Raw genomic sequence first — 16,354 nt, 5'->3', positions numbered from 1 at the left:
TGAACATCATCCAATGGTACAGCAAGGCTCTGTGTGGCGTTCACCCCCACGTGTGATGTCAGTGCTGCTGAATGAGAGCAGTACGGCGGACCACTTTACTGAGGGGATGTGGGCGTGCTTAGGTGCGTGCGTGCGTGCGTGTGTGTATAAGTGAACAAGTGTGTATGCGGATATATGTGTTCTGGGGCCTTATGTGTGGGTATGTGTCTGTTCATATGTGTTTGTGTGTGTGTTGCATGTGAGTCTGTGTGTATGCGTATAAAGTGTATAAATGTGTGTGCGGATGTGTGTTTTTGGTCAAATGTGTGGGTATGCGTCTGAGTGTATGTGTGTGTGTGTGTGTGTGTGTGTGTGTGTGTGTGCATGTATGTGCAAGTGTGTGTGTGCGGGTGTGTGGTTTGATTAGATTAGATTAGATGGATTCAGCTTCATTGGCATTATGAATTTTGAGTCTAACCACAAGTGCAAAAAAAGCAGAGAATTGCAATATGATATACAAAGCATAGAAAGGTGGTCCATAGACAGGACAGGATATACTGTATAGTGCCGTGTAGACAGTAGTATTGGTTTACAGTAATATAAATACAATATAAATATGTGCAGTATGTTAGCAGTAACCTTATTAGAGCAGACTACAATGTCTGTGTAGTATGAACAACATGTACAGATATGTGCTGTAGCCATGTGTCTGGGTACGCTTCTGTTCATGTTCATACGTGTGTGTGTGTGTGTGTGTGTGTGTGTGTGTGTGTGTCTGTGTACAACTCTTCCTTTGACGCACACAGCTTGAGGTGGCCTCCCCTTTAGGCCAAACCCCACATCCAAACCCCAACCACACCACACCTACTTTTGTTACCCCATTGCCCATCAGGATTGGGGTGTGTGTGTTTGTGTGTGTGTGGGGGGGGGGTATGGCAGTCCCCGCTGGTGACTTCAACTTCCTCCAATGAAACAGCCCCCGGCCCACCGCCACGCACACGCATCTGACTCGCTGCACAACAGGATGGGGAATCCCATGGCTGCTGCCTGCTCAAAGGTGAGCTAACCTCCACTTCCTGTCTGACTGTTCCGCTGCTGCTGTTGATCTTCGTTCCCCTCCTCTCTTCTCTCTCTTCTCTCTTTCTCTCCACACAGCAGTTAGCAGTGATAGTGCCGCTTCCCTTTCTCTCTGTGTGTGTGCGTGTGCGTCAGAGAGAGAGAGGGTCTGTGTGTGTGTGTGAAAGAGAGAGTGAGGGTCTATGTGTGAGTGTATTTGTAACAGGAGAGATAGAAGGGGTGTGTGTGTGTGAGAGAGAGAGAGAGTGAGGGTCTGTGTGTGAGTGTATTTGTAAGAGGAGAGATAGAAAGGGAGTGAGTGTGTGTGAGAGAGAGAGAGAGAGAATGAGGGTCTGAGTACGAGTATAATTGTACAAGGAGAGATAGAAAGGGAGTGTGTGTGTGTGTGTGTGTGTGTGTGTGTGTATGCAGCATAAGCAATGAAGAACAACCAATGAAGAACTGACAGATCAGCGGGAGACCTCAAATGAGGCGTTGAACACTGACAGACGTGATGAAATGTGTGTGTAATGCGATGCAACGCGGCTCGGCTCAGCTCAACGTGCACGGGCGCCTCGAGACTGCACAGGCCCGCCGTCGGTTTACTCTCCTCTTGATGTGGGTCTGCAGAAGCGTGTTTAATCTTCTTTATACGGATCATTTGAAAAAAATCAATTCCCCCAATACCAACGTGTTGTGATGAGGTCTGTGAGTTCACCTCTGTGCAATAGTGCCGTCTTATGTAATGTAAGTATGTGGGTGACTTAGGCCTGTAACCCGGAGCAAATGTTGTTTGTTTAGGGACCTCCCCGCCCCCAATTTTTATAAATTGAGTTCAATTTCCCTCATGTTCATCTGGCTCTCGTCTATGTGTGTGTGTGTGTGTGTGTGTGTGTGTGTGAGGAGTAATTTGATGATCTTAAACATCTGTTTAGTCAGAATGAAAGACTCCACCTTCATATACTTTTCAACCTTTGACCTTGTACTGTTCTTTTGGTGCTAATTATGTTAACTCCACAGACTGTATGAGGAGGAACCCTTTCAGGTGGATGAATGGAGCTGCACCAAAAATCATCCATGTGTTAAGCGTCCACATCTATAGCCAAGCGGATGGACGGACCAAAGGCCCATTTACAGTCGACGTTCCCGACCTGTCGTGTGACAATGTTTTGTCAAAATGACGTAATTTCTCTGTCATGCGACAAATTTCAGCCTCGCACAGGCAGGTCGTGCACCGGAGAATTATTTTCTGCGGCGAGCAACAAGCAGGAGGAGCTTGAAGCCAAGATCATGGAGCAGGTGTCCTTCTACAGGCATCAACCACATAAACCACACAAACCACACATTCAGGCATTTCATATAGCCTAGCGACAGGTTGGGAACGTCGAGTATACCGGGCGTTTAACGGACAGGATTGGCTCGATGTCTCATCTTTATCCAGGATTGTGGAGCTGGAGCAGGCTGTGGTATTGGTTCACTCGGAATTATGGTCCAGGAATGTTGAAATGCAGAATGGCAGACACAGCCACAAAACACAGGGTTCCAGCTTTAGGTTTGATTTAACAGCAGGAGTAAAACGTATGTTCTCTTGTTTTTTTGTCAAAAGCTGTTAGTCTCTGTATTTTTCTCCAAGGCCTGTCATCCTAATTTCTTTCATGCAAACAATCACTTAGGTAGCAAGACTACAAGGAAAACAGATTCTTTTGAAATGAAGCAGAAAAATGAGATGCATTTCATAACAAGGCTTCAAAATTAATATAACCATAATCCGCCCCCTTAAGTTATTAAGATGGCTCCATCTCATTGACTTGAACGTAGAAAGGATTTTATTGCTTAGTTAATTAGAATGGGTGGTTGTACATGACGGTAATCTAGCCTTTTTTGTTTTGTTGAATTAATGCATTCCTACTGCCACTGCATTTGTTTTGCGAGAGACATCTGGTGCTTCCAGAGCATCTTCTCACAGTCCTCATTATCTGTCATTACCAATTCAGCGCACGCAGTCCTTAATTAGCGTTTATTTTGTCCAGTTTATTTTGTCCAACAGAAACTTGAGATGAAGTGTGTTGTTCCTGTCTGGCTACTAGCTGCTCACTGACAGAGTCTCAGAGGCAGCTACAATGGAGGCATTGTTTTAGAAGCTGACCTCCTCTACACACACACACACACACCAGAAAGGGGAAAAAAAACAAGCAAGCCACCAAATGAACACACACACACATTTACACATACAAACACAGACACACACACACACACACACACACACACACGGCACCTTTCACCACACCATTAGTTTGGTTACTCATGTGTTTAGAACGTTCACATCCTCTGGGGAAGTCGTGATCGTGCTCTCGCCGGCTGGGACAGACAAGATCCGTGTGATCAAAAGGAAACAAAACTCCAAGAGAACCGGAGAGTAAAAGGGAAACAGACTTCCCCCAGAGATTACAGCGCACGCGTGCAAACACACACATACACACACACACACACACACACACACACACACACACACACACACACAAACAAAGCACATCCAACATGCCACAGGACCACTTCTTCAGCCAGAGTGCTTCCTTTTATTAATTTACTTATTAGAGTATTGGTTGAGTTTTTTTTTCTCACAATGCAAGTGTAAAATAAAAGGAGCTCTTTCCACCGCGCGGTCAGTGTGGGAGAGCAGCAAGACCACCAACACATACCGTACTGGGACCGTAAAGCGGCGTCCTCGCAAGGACCTCTTACAGGCCAACGCCTCAGTAATCCACGTAAACATCTTCTCAGAAAGGGGGAAAGGGGTTGGGTTGGGGAGCAGAAGGGCAATTAGAAAGGGTTACACAAGAAAAAAAGAAATAAACAAACAAACAAACAAAACGTACAGACAAACAAAACACACAGCCTACAAAAAAAGTGTCCGTTCCTTAGGGAAGTGAACCACTGTCGCCCGTTGTGTGATTTGCTGGTCTTCATTGTGACTCTTCATCTCAGCGCAGGTGGGGGTGTGGGTGTGTGTGTGTGTGGGGGGTGTTTAGAGACGAGTCGCTGGTTATTATTGTGGAGAGGGGGTGGGGTGGCATTGTGGGTCTATCAGAGGTGTGTATTTCCATTGGTTTGCGTAATAGTAGAAACAGGATAGAAGGAAACAAAACATACATACACACACACACACATACACACTCCCAGATGATAATATTACACGTGTAATAATGATAATCATAATAATAATTATAATAGTAATAACAATAACAACAATATCAATAATAATAATAATAATAAAGCTTTTTATGACCTTACCAACATTCAGTGTATTGGAAAATACAATCCCAATCTACTCTTTGTATACATTACACTGTATAAAAAAAGCTTTCAAGTCAACAAGGAACAAAAAGATCATTATTTTTTTCTTTCTTTTCTTTTTTTCCACAGAGGGGAGAACATCAGGAGTTGGGGGGGGGGGGGTGCATTGGGGGTAACAGTGTGGGGTGGACTGGGAGGATCTGGGTGGGTGTGCTTTGACAGGTCCTGGGGTGCTGAGGTGTGTGTTTGGGGGAGGAGGGGTGGTTGGTGATGGTAACGGGCAGTCTATGTGGCGTAGCGCTTGGTCCACTGTTTGGCTATCCTGTCGTGCTCGGCTCTGTTGGTCAGGTACTGTGTGGCGATGCTCCCAACCAGTGGGTCCGCTGTGGGAGAGAGATATTTTAATTGAGTTAATTTTCCCCTCAGAAACATCTTCTTTTTTTTTTTTTTATCCCTTTGCTGTTTAAAGATGCTGCAATAGAGAGAAAAGCCTCTTGATCTCCCGCAGTCAACGAGACCATAAAAAAAGAGCAATCTCTTTCAACAGTCTGTCTTACAATCACTCGACACTCATGCGACACACACACACACAAGAGACATTGTGTCTTTTTGTTCTCTCAGAGGCAAGCCAAGAGGCCCTCACCATGGCGACCGTGACAGTATCAAGGTGTACCAGCCTCAAGAGCACTCAGGCTGGGGGGTGGTCAGGGGGTATGAGGGTATATGTGTGTGTGTGTGTGTGTGGGGGGGGTTATGGGTGTGTGTGTGTGTGGGGAGGCCTTTTGTTTTAGAGGTGTCAGAGAGACGTAAAAAAGGGCTGCTGGCTGCTTGTGACAATACTGTGACAAGAGAGCCAGGGCCTAGGTGGTCATGGAGGAGTCGCATGGCCAGAGGGCCTCATTGACGGTCACAGAATTCTTCTCCTCTGTTAACGAGCTGAGAGCCATTGAGCCCTCCGGCGTGGATGGACGATGCCTTCAGGGGATATGGGAAGGTGAGGTAGGTGTGTGTGAGTTTGGGGGGGGGGGGGGCTATCTGTGTGTGTGTATGAGAGAAAAGTGTCTGTGTGTGTGGGGGGGTGGGGGGGGGGGGGGGTAGGAGACCTGAGTGGCATTCTGTACAGCCATATGAGTCAGGCAGAATTCTACTACTAGATAAGCCACCTCACCCTGCTCGCCCTACACACACACAATAGGGCCTGGAGTGATAAGAGCACAGACAGCACAGAGAATGATGCCTTCACTTGATAACAGGTCACAGGCCAGGTCAAGTGCTGCTGCTGTTGCTGCGGCAACACGTCCTGAAATGGCCCCCACCACACCCCGCAATGGCCAAGACACACATTCAGCACACACCAACAAATAATTCATGACACACACACACACACACACACACACACACACACACACACTCACAGGGAGGGAAAGAGAGAGAGACACACACACAGACACTCACAGGGAGGGAGAGAGAGACACATGCACAGGGAGGGTGAGGTTTGAGGTTTGACACTTATTTATTAAACCTCTTAAACCATTGTCATACTCTTTTACAGAGTTACATCATTATAACACCCCATAACAAAACCCTCAACAACAAGGCTTACATCCTCCCACCATAAAAATAGAGAGATAAAAGGAAACACACACACACACACACACACACACACACACACACACACACACACACACACACACAGAGAGAGAGAGAGAGAGAGCAATCTTTCATCAAGCTGCAGGTTGAAAGAGGCATCAACTTTTTTATTAACCGCAATATGCAAAGCTGGTGCATTTTCGCTAAATCAGCTTGACATCCTTTAACACCGTTAAGCGTTGGATCTCTGAGGGGGGAGGAAGGGGACTCCACGAGCCTCTTCTGTTCTTTTCCTCTTTTCTATGCCATCCTTTTTCATCAAATGTTCTATCCTTCTTTCTCTCTCCATTTTTTCCTCTAATTTTCTCTCTCCATTTTTACTGCGCTGTGCCATCCTTCTTCCTTTTCTCTCTCTTTCTCTCTCTCTCTCTTTTTCTGTCCTCTCTCTCTCTCCCTCCCTCCCACACTAAAAGCTTTATAGCCCGATCACTGCATTAACCACCACCAGTCACACAGCGTGTGGGCCATCAATAGAGTGTCAAAAAAGCCAGCTGTGGCATTTATGGAATTAATCTAACTGGAATTAGTCCAAGTCAGAAATCCCACAGAGGCACAGAGCATGAAACATGCAAACCAGGGGCCAGTGCTCCTTTCTCTCCCACACACACGCGCGCACGCGCACGCGTACACAGTACACACGCGCGCGCACACACACACACACACACACACACACACGCACACACACACGAGAGAGACCACATTCATTTGACATCTCCACTGTAATGAGCTGGGGATGTCCCTGAAATATTAGTGGTCATTAATGGGGCGTTAGTTGAGCTGCACTTCCTAGGTGCTATATTGATTGCCATGCTCCGCTGGGAGTTGCCTTCGTTTATGGGGAAACGCTACAAGTTGTGTGCGCAATAAAAATTGTTTATTGCCTACGGGGTGGGTGTGTGTGTGTGTGTGTGTGTGTGGGGGGGGGTTGCTGTAAAGCCCGTAAGTGGTATAAACAGGTTAGAATATGGGTGTTTTAATTGTTTCAGCATTAGCTGTACAGTGTTGAGTTCTGCAGACACCACTGTGCTCTAGGGCAGGTCTCTCAAACTCCGCAGGGCTAGAGCCCGGTCATGTCAGAATTCAGGTTTACAGCTCTCATAAAACTGTCCACCCCACCCCCATCGAAATAGCCTGTATACTGTATATACAGTAGGTGCGTAAAACAATGCTACATACTATTAGGCAGATTCTGTTTGAAAGTGGGCAAGAGATTCAGTAGATGACAATGGTCATTGACTTAAATCTGATTTTGCTTTAGGTCCTTTAGATGTTTAACCTTGAAAGGCCTGTGTGCCCCTCATCTCGGACCGGCACCGTACCCCTGGCCCATAGTTTGAGAAAGACTGCGCTAGGGTCATAGCTAAAGGATTGCATTTAAAGTTCAAGTTCACTATTGTGAGGTGCTCCACGCCGCCTGCTCAATTTCAATGCTGTTTATGTCATTTGACTGGATTAGGCTGGATTACCAATTCTCACAGCCGTTTTACACCGCGGTGTCAAATGTCTATGTGTGCATATTTGCATTTGTTTGTGTGTATGTGTGGGGAGAGGTGTGTGTTTGTTCATGTGTGTGTGTATGTGTGTATCTGTATTCGTGTGTTGTGTGTGTGTGTGTGTGTGAGTGGGGTGCTTACCGGGGTTGCAGTCTGTGAGTAGGGAGCAGATGGACAGCAGCACCTTGGAGATGGTGAGGGCAGGACTCCAGTTGTCCTTCAGAATGTCCAAGCAGATCACGCCTTGGCTGTTGATGTTGCAGTGGTAGATTCTTGTGCGGAACGTCACCTGGGGAATCACATTCAGGGACAGCGGGAGAGAGAGGGAGGGAGAGAGAGAGAGAGGAAGATTAAGAAATATGCATCCCAATGCTGTCAAACTGATCCAGTTGTTCTCATGGAGATTTGGGAGTATTAATGCACCACCCCATGGAGTGAGGAAGCAGATGGAGACATGTACAGAGAATGCAAAGTGACTTGGCACAGGTGTTGGGTATAATGATTAAAGACAGACACTATCACACACACACACACACACACACACACACACACACACACACACAAACAAACAAACAAGTGCATGCACACAAACACTGGCACACACAGAGTAGCAAATAAACTGCGAACCACACCCACACACACACACACACACACACACACACACACTAAAGTGATTAAGCTGTTTCAGGAATGCCACCTGCTTTGTTCGATCTGTTAGTTTAACATAGCAGGCATACCATTCCAATCATAACATTGCATAATTCCGCCGCAGTACAAGTTTTCCCTTGGGGGAGAAGAAAAAGATCAATATTTATCATGCAAATATTAGTCCTTGACAGTCAGCATTTGGTTAAGGGCTAAATGCATCTCCTCTTATTAGTCTCTTTGTCGGAGGAGAACAAAGGCAGGCGGGAGACACAGAAAAGAGGAGAAGGAAGAAAGGAGCTCTTAGCTCTCGTCATGTTTAAAAGACTCCCCCCTACTGCATGCCAACACAAACAGTAAACAACTCGGCTGAAGAAATCCCTAACTTCCTCTTCAGCTCTCAGAGTGATGGGCAGATAACTGCTCTGCCGGGGAGGAGATAACCACCACAGTAATGCACTCCTTTTCTCTCGCTATTCTCCCTCTTTCTGGCCTTTCACAAGACACACACACACACACACACACACACACACACACACACACACACACACACACACACACACACACACACACACACACACACACACACACACACACACACACACACACACACACACACACACACACACACACACACACACACACACACACACACACACACACACACACACACACACCCTCCTGCTTCAGCTCGCTGGGGCTGCCAGAACATTTATAGGAATGCCTTTGTGAACCCAGGCAAGCCATTCTCTGTTTGTGTGCATGTGTCTGTGTGTGTATGTGTGTGTGTGTGTGTGTGTGTGTGTGTGTGTGTACCTCTGAGAGAGAAAATCGACGAGTGGAGCTCTTTAGCTTTAAATGTAAAATGGTTTAATTTGAATGGAAACGCTAAAACTTAAAAAGTTAAACATGTCTCCAATTGACAATCAGGTTTTGCGAGTCCTTAACCAACACAAGTGCCTCTATCAAGCACCACACTAGAACATTATGCATAGGCACTAGAGAGAAAGAGAGAGAGAGAAAAAAAAAAGGTAGATAGAGAGAATGTGTGAGTGAGAGAGAGGAAGAGAGCGATGGCGATAGGCTAACGTTACCAACTGACAGCATAACAATATATTCTATGTCTCCATGATGTAAGCATTCTGGAGGCAGCCCCCAGGTTTTATTTTGGAACATTACTTTTCCACAAGTTGACAAAATGCTCAGATGCACTTATATACAGCAAATGAGCCTGCTGCATCAATTCTACCCTTTAGCTACACTGCTGGGGTGGAGAACCTCCATCTTTGTACAAGCTGAAGGGGGGAAAAGAACAGACAGAGAGACAGACAGACAGATAGATACTGGAAAGATACTGGGAGAGGGGGAGAGAGAGAGAGAAAGAGAAAGACAGAGGGAGAGAGAGAGAGAGAGAGAGCAATCATACAAGCGTGAAATCCTCTGCCTGGAGACATAACGACATCATTAGGGAACGACCTTTGACCTCGGCTGAATGTGCACAGCGCAGTGGCTGTAGCCGAGGCATTGGTGGTGGAGTGGAGTGGAGTGGTGGTGAAGGTGGCCTGGATCTCTGAATGACTTCCACATGATGAGGAAGAGGAGGAGAAAGGGAAGGGAAGGGAAGGGAAGGGACCCACTCCTCCCCCACAGTGCTGGCCCATAGTCTCCAAGCCCCAACATTCCACCACTGGGACACAGACTACTAACACTAATCATCAACCCCCACTCTGGAAACAGCCTTGGGCTGCGCTTCCCAAAACCTTCTTTGTGTTCAGACTGGGCCCAAGACCAGAGTCTTCCAAGCTTTGGATTATTTTTTGGTAAATCTAACGCTCTCTCTCTCTCTGTCTCTTTCTGTCTCTCTCTCTCTCTCAAACTAAAATTCAAATTCAAAGTTGCTTTATTAGCATGACTGTATGGGAACAGAGTTGCCAAAACTAGTGTTCCATAACATCTCTCCATGGACCCTCACTGCTGCATCGTAGTCGGTCTCTTCCTGTCTGAGTGTGGCTTTACGGTCAGGGTTATCTAGCATCATTACCGGTATTGTTAGGGTTATCTTGGGTAGAGTTATCTCACACTGATAAAGACTGCATTTGTGAAGTAGCCATTTGGTCATACAGATGAAAGACAATGGCATTTTTGAGTAGCAATTGTGTCTCTGTGACCTTTTTTTCAGCAGGAAACCGTTTTTCCATCACTGTGTGCGTGTGTGTGTGTGTGTGTGAGAGAGAGAGAGAGAGAGAGTGAGTAAGTGAGTGAGTGATGGAGAGAGAGAGAGAGAGAGAGAGAGAGAGACAGAGAGAGAGAGAGAGAGAGAGAGAGCATAGACATTAGTGAATGGGACCACAGCCAGCTTAATGTCAGCAGTTCAGGTGTGCCACCCCTACAGCCTGGCACAGAGTTGGCATGAGCGCAGGCACAGCCGCCCCCTTATCAGCACAGCATGCCGGCCAAAGAGACACACAACAAAGCATTCAATGCAGGATACTTGCTCTGGGACATTGCAAAAGAAAGCCCATGTAATCCATAGCATAGCAACCAAGCATCTCTCCCTAGTAACCCCCATACCCATCCCATAACTGTACTTCCTTTCAATCATTTTCCTTGCAAGTACTGCTATGCTGTTTGGCCACAGTGTAATAACAATATTTACACAAATGGCCACAAAATGTGAAATAAATGGCCACACCCAGCTATGTTGAAGCCGCTCTCTTCTGTTCTACACCTCCTCTCCTCTTCCTTTCTCTTCTCTTTTCATCTCTTCTCTTCTCCAATCCCTCTCTCCTACATGCTAAAGGAAGCTGTGTGTAGAAGTCCATTCAGTTATTAAGTGATGATGTAATAACGGGATAATATCTTTTTGGGTCCAACGGCTTTCAGACTCGCTTGTTTTTCTCCATAGACCGTAAACTAAACAATTTTTTCTGCAATTCTGAGCAACCTTTCAGAAAATTGTCATCTTACTACTGACTTGTTGCCTCAACCCAATCAAGTCCTATTTTTCACGGAAGCCTTGGTGTTACCCTTGAATATTTCTTTATTTATTGAAACTTTATTGAACAACATCACATGTTCAAAAGGATATAAAAAACACATAAAACCCAAAGGCTTGTTTCCATTGTGGTCCTTAGGATGGAAAGGGACTAACGGCACACGGCCATTAAAGGGAAAGGGAAAAGGGGTTAAACAGATATATCATCTGGCTGCACAGCCACAGTAATTACTCTGTTAAAGTTTGGTGATTTTCTTTTACGCTCCCTAAAATGGAGGTGATGATGACAAAGTTTGTAAGTAGCAAAAAACGTTTGGCTGCGCTAGTACTTCTTCTCACGGAAAAAGCTGTTGGGCCTGTGATGTAGGACTTAAAGGGATATTCCGCCATTTTTGGAAATACGCTCATTTTCCACCTTCCCTCGAGCAAAACAATCGATATTTACCTTGTTCCAGTTCATCCAGCCATTCTGTGAGTCTGGCGATACAACTTTTAGCTTCAGCCTAGCATAGATCATTGAATCGGATTAGACCATTAGCTTCTCGCCTGCTAGCTTCATGTTTAAAAGTGACTAAGATTTCTGGTAATTTTCCCATTTAAAACGTGTCTCCTCTCAAGTTAGAAAAAGCAATAAGACCAACTGAAAATGAAACCTGGCGTTTTTCTAGGCTCATTTGACATGGAACTACACTCTCATCTGGCGTAATAATCAAGGCAACTTGCAAACTACTGGCACTACTACTGCTTGTTGTCTATGGGGACTATTTTCAGATGCTGTGTACAATATCACTGCGCCTATGGTACGTTTGCAAGTTGCCTTGATTATTACACCAGATGAGAGTGTAGTTCCATGTCAAATCAGCCTAGAAAAACGCCAGGTTTCATTTTCAGTTGGTCTTATTGCTTTTTCTAACTTGAGAGGAGACACGTTTTAAATGGGAAAATTACCAGAAATCTTAGTCACTTTTAAACATGAAGCTAGCAGGCGAGAAGCTAATGGTCTAATCCGATTCAATGATCTATGCTAGGCTGAAGCTAAAAGTTGTATCGTCAGACTCACAGAATGGCTGGATGAACGGGAGCAAGGTAAATATCGATTGTTTTGCTCGAGGGGAGGTGGAAAATGAGCGTATTTCCAAAAATGGCGGAATATCCCTTTAACGGAAAAGACCCCAGGCAACTGAAGAGTCTGCAGGAATCTGCTCTGATTCAACCAAAGTACCGAGGGTGAGTAGCCTAGAAATCTAGACGCACCCTAGCGGCAAAAAATATTTCTTGCCTAGCGGGATGGTCTAGGGTCGCACCATTAAGGCCAAGCCTGCGTTCGACACCAGGCCAGCCTGTCCAATCAGAACACTCTATCTGTGTACAGTCCTTGAGCCCGCCTTTAGCACGGTGACGACAGAGCTGCGAGGCACCTTCGGCTTCCAATATTGACGCCTGGGGGCTAGACCGGTCTGTGGCTAGACCATGCGTCCTCATTCGACGAGTTGGGTGTGAGACCGTGTTGCAACAACCATACAGAACAACGAAAGATGGATGAAGCTAACGCAGCGTGCTCGTTTGAATCGGCTTTGGAAGAGTTAGACTTGGGCTTTTCTTTGAAGGTTGAGCAGAGAAGCACTCATGTCATTCGTTTTAAAGAAGGATGTATCTGCCGTTTTGCCGACCGGCTACGATTGGTCACAAGTGCTGGCCTATTACGTGCAGAGTAGTTTGAAAGACACCGGTTCATCCCACCCACAGGCTTCAGCTCTGAATGGTCCGACCCCAGACTATACATTTCTGTATAGTTTGGCTTGCCAGGCTGGGGGGTGAGTTGACACAGAAAAGATCCTACAAGCCCTCGCGCTACAGTGTTTAGTTAAGAAGGGGGATTGTTTGATTGGGTCTGAGAGGAGTTGGGCAGTTGGGAGATTAGTTAGAAAAGGTGGTTAGGGGGTAGAAACAACAGTGGAAGTGGAAGCGAGAAAGAAAGCAAGTAAGGCTTGCCTTGCTGCCAATAACGGTCATGAAAAACAGAATGTGTGTGTATGTGTGTGTGTGTAGGAGTGTTACTGTATGTGTGTGTGTGTGGGAGTGTTACTGTATGTGTGTGTGTGTGTGTGGGGGGGGGGGGTGTTACTGCATGTGTGCGTGCATGTGTAAGTGTGGTGGGGGAGGGGGTTTGTGTGTGTGTGCAGGGAGGTTCACTGTGTGTGTGTGTGTGGGTGTGTGTGTGTGGGGGGGGGGGTTACAGTGTGTGTGTGCGTGTGTGTGTGTGTGTGTGTGTGGTGGTGGTGGGGGAGGTGCTGTGTGTGCACCTGTGGAGTGTGTGACCTGAGGAAGTGCACCTCTTTGCTTCCTGCTCCTCATTTTTCCAGCTCAGCCCCAACACCCCCAGCAGCAGCAGCAGCAGCAGCAGCAGGAGCACATTGATTCTGTTCTCCTCATATGAAAGGAGCTTTGTTCAAACACCGCCACGCAACATCAAAAGACCTCGCAGATACTAGACGCCTTTTGCAGAGAACATCGCATGACACACCACTGCTTCACTGGAGACCCAACACCTCAAGCGTCATGTGCAAAGAGCGTGGTTTTGTACGGTGTTGGGGTTTTCAGACGTTTCAGAAGTTGGTGGTTTTGCGTCTAATCTCGATGAGGATTTCCTGTGCATGAACTGCATGCAGTCTAGCGTGAAATCTCAATGAGAGAATTGAAAGGGGAGACGCTTTCTGCTCTCAATCCACACCAGAGCTGAGCTGGATGATTCAATGGGAGACAAAACCATCAGATTTCAGTCACACACAAGAGGACTAAAAATTGGGCTGTGTATTTGCTTCGGCTGATCCTCCAAATTTTCCACTTTCCCGTATCACCAAAATAGACTTTACAATGGGCTTTTTCAAGATGTGGAAGTGTTATCACCACCATAAGACACACACACACACACACACACACACACACACACACACACACACACACACACACACACACACACCAACATACAGAGTACACAGACACACAGCTTTTCTGGCAGAGCGAAAAATAGCCACTGCAAACAAACAAGCGGTTTCCAAAACCTTGACTCTCCAAACACGAGCTTCTAAAAAAAGTACTCGGAACAAAAGAAGGATTGTCCTTACAGGACAGAGAGAGAGAGAGAGAGAGAGAGAGAGAGAGAGAGAGAGAGAGAGAGAGAGAGAGAGAGAGAGAGTTGGCTTACCTTGGGGGGTTTGAAGGGGTAGTCTGGCGTAAAAGCGATGTCGAGGAAGAAAACTCCACCTTCGTACACGGAACCAGGGGGCCCCAAGATGGTCGACCTCCACTCGTAGATGTTATCCCCTTTTGGACCGGCGCTGCAAACACACACAAACACACACACACACACACACACGTTACCAAACAGGAAACCAATCTGATCATCAGTACACTCTCAAACCTCTGTGCACAAGAAGTTTCCAAAGCAGCGGTGGAAAACACAGAGGCCCTGTATGACGCAGACAGCAGCTGGTAAAGGATCAGATCTGGCTCTGATCTGGCCCAGATGTGGCCCTGACACGGCGCCGGCCCTGCCGCTGTCTGGGGAGCCGCATCAAGGCCGACAGACGCGTCATTCCAACTCCTGAGAGGCCTCCCCTACATCTTTGTGCAGTACAACAGCTGTTGACCACCCCAGTGTTCCATCACACACACACGCACGCACACACACACACACACACACCGAGGAAATCACACAGGCCGTAATCAAATCTGAGTCCATTATGACAAGAAACTTGGCATGGTTGCGTGGCACAGACGCTTTCATCACAAAGGAGAACATAGAGGGACAGGGAATATGAGAGAGAGGGAGGGAGAGAGAAAGAGAGGGAAAGAGAGAGAGGGAGGGAGGGAGGGAGAGAGAGACAGAGAGAGAGACAGAGAGAGAGGGGGGCGAGAAAGGAAGGAAGTAGGATGTGAGAGAAAGCAAGAGTGTGAACAAAAGAAGGAGAGAGAGGAGAGAGAGAGAGAGAAAGAGACAGCAGGAGATTGAGAGAGTGTGTGAAGAGTGAAGAGGGAGAGAAAGATGATGAGAGAGGGAGAATGAAGGAGAGAGGGAAAATAGAAGGAGTGAAAGAGAAGTAGAGAGAGAGGACCACTATCACAGGTCCATTTGTGTGTGTGTGTGTGTGTGTGCGGGTACGTGTGCGTGCGTGCGTGCGTGTGATGGTGATGGTAGAGAGAGGTGTGTGTGGAGCTCAAAGAGCTTCTGGATTTCATCTAGCCACTGCCTTCATCCCTGTGCTCTCCACTTCACTCCAACAACAATTACACAAGTGTGTGTGTATCCTGAGTCCTGAGAAGAGTGAATGAGTGTTTTTGTGTACGACTAGTATGAACGTGTGTGTGTGTGTGTGTGTGTGTGTGTGTGTGTGTGTGTGTGAGTTAGAGAGTGTGTGTGTGCCTTTGTGATTAAAACAGAGAGTTGTTTGTGACCCCAATGCTGTTAGTGGTGGCTGTGTGTGTGTGTGTGTGTGTGTGTGTGTGGTGTTTGGCCAGGCTACTCTCTGGCTGTGGCTACTGATGGTTCTTGAGCTGCACATATGGAGAAGTTTAAAGAACGACCAAGCCCTCCCCTTGGATCGCATGTCCCCTGAGGCTTCTGCCGTTTCCTTTCGGTCGTCCAACTAACACACACACACACACACACACACACACACACACACACACACACACACACACATACAGACACACATATATTCATTCAAACATGTACAGCTCACACACACACACACACACACACACACACACACACACACACACACACTTTGAATAAAGTTTGCATATTGGTTTTGCAAAGATTAGAGGCCAGGCCCTAATGCTGAGGCTCTTTGATCTTTCAGCAGCAGTAGTGCCACACTCTGAACATGCTGAACACCACAAAGTCAAAGACACTCATCCAACTTCCACATTAAACAATACACTCATCCAACTTCCACATTAAACACACTCATCCAACTTCCACATTAAACAATACACTCATCCAACTTCCACATTAAACACACTCATCCAACTTCCGCATTAAACAACACACTCATCCAACTTCCACATTAAACACACTCATCCAACTTCCACATTAAACAACACACTAATCCAACTTCCACATTAAACAACACACTCATCCAACTTCCACATTAAACACACTCATCCAACTTCCACAATAAACAACACACTCATCAAACTTCCACAATAAACAACACACTCATCCAACTCCAACTCTACA

General features: G+C 46.4%; 1 protein-coding gene across 2 annotated transcripts in view; it reads right to left on the bottom strand.

Annotated features, from left to right (window-relative positions):
• Positions 1–3,588: 3,588 nt before the first annotated feature.
• LOC134072193 (ubiquitin-conjugating enzyme E2 E2-like) overlaps positions 3,589–16,354 on the bottom strand; it is a 53,607-nt gene continuing 40,841 nt past the window's right edge. For both annotated transcript variants that reach the window (XM_062528735.1, XM_062528736.1), the window contains exons 4-6: positions 14,318–14,450; positions 7,614–7,761; positions 3,589–4,712 (exon numbers count right to left, since the gene is read on the bottom strand). In XM_062528735.1, the coding sequence (XP_062384719.1) occupies positions 4,615–4,712; positions 7,614–7,761; positions 14,318–14,450 (379 nt within the window). In that variant the 3' untranslated portion in view covers positions 3,589–4,614. The remainder of the gene's footprint in view (positions 4,713–7,613; positions 7,762–14,317; positions 14,451–16,354) is intronic.

This window comes from Sardina pilchardus, chromosome 24 (assembly GCF_963854185.1).
Source record: "Sardina pilchardus chromosome 24, fSarPil1.1, whole genome shotgun sequence".
In the NCBI taxonomy this organism is placed as follows: domain Eukaryota; kingdom Metazoa; phylum Chordata; class Actinopteri; order Clupeiformes; family Clupeidae; genus Sardina; species Sardina pilchardus.
Note: the sequence above shows the minus strand (reverse complement) of the source record. Positions and strands in the feature narration are given on the sequence as shown.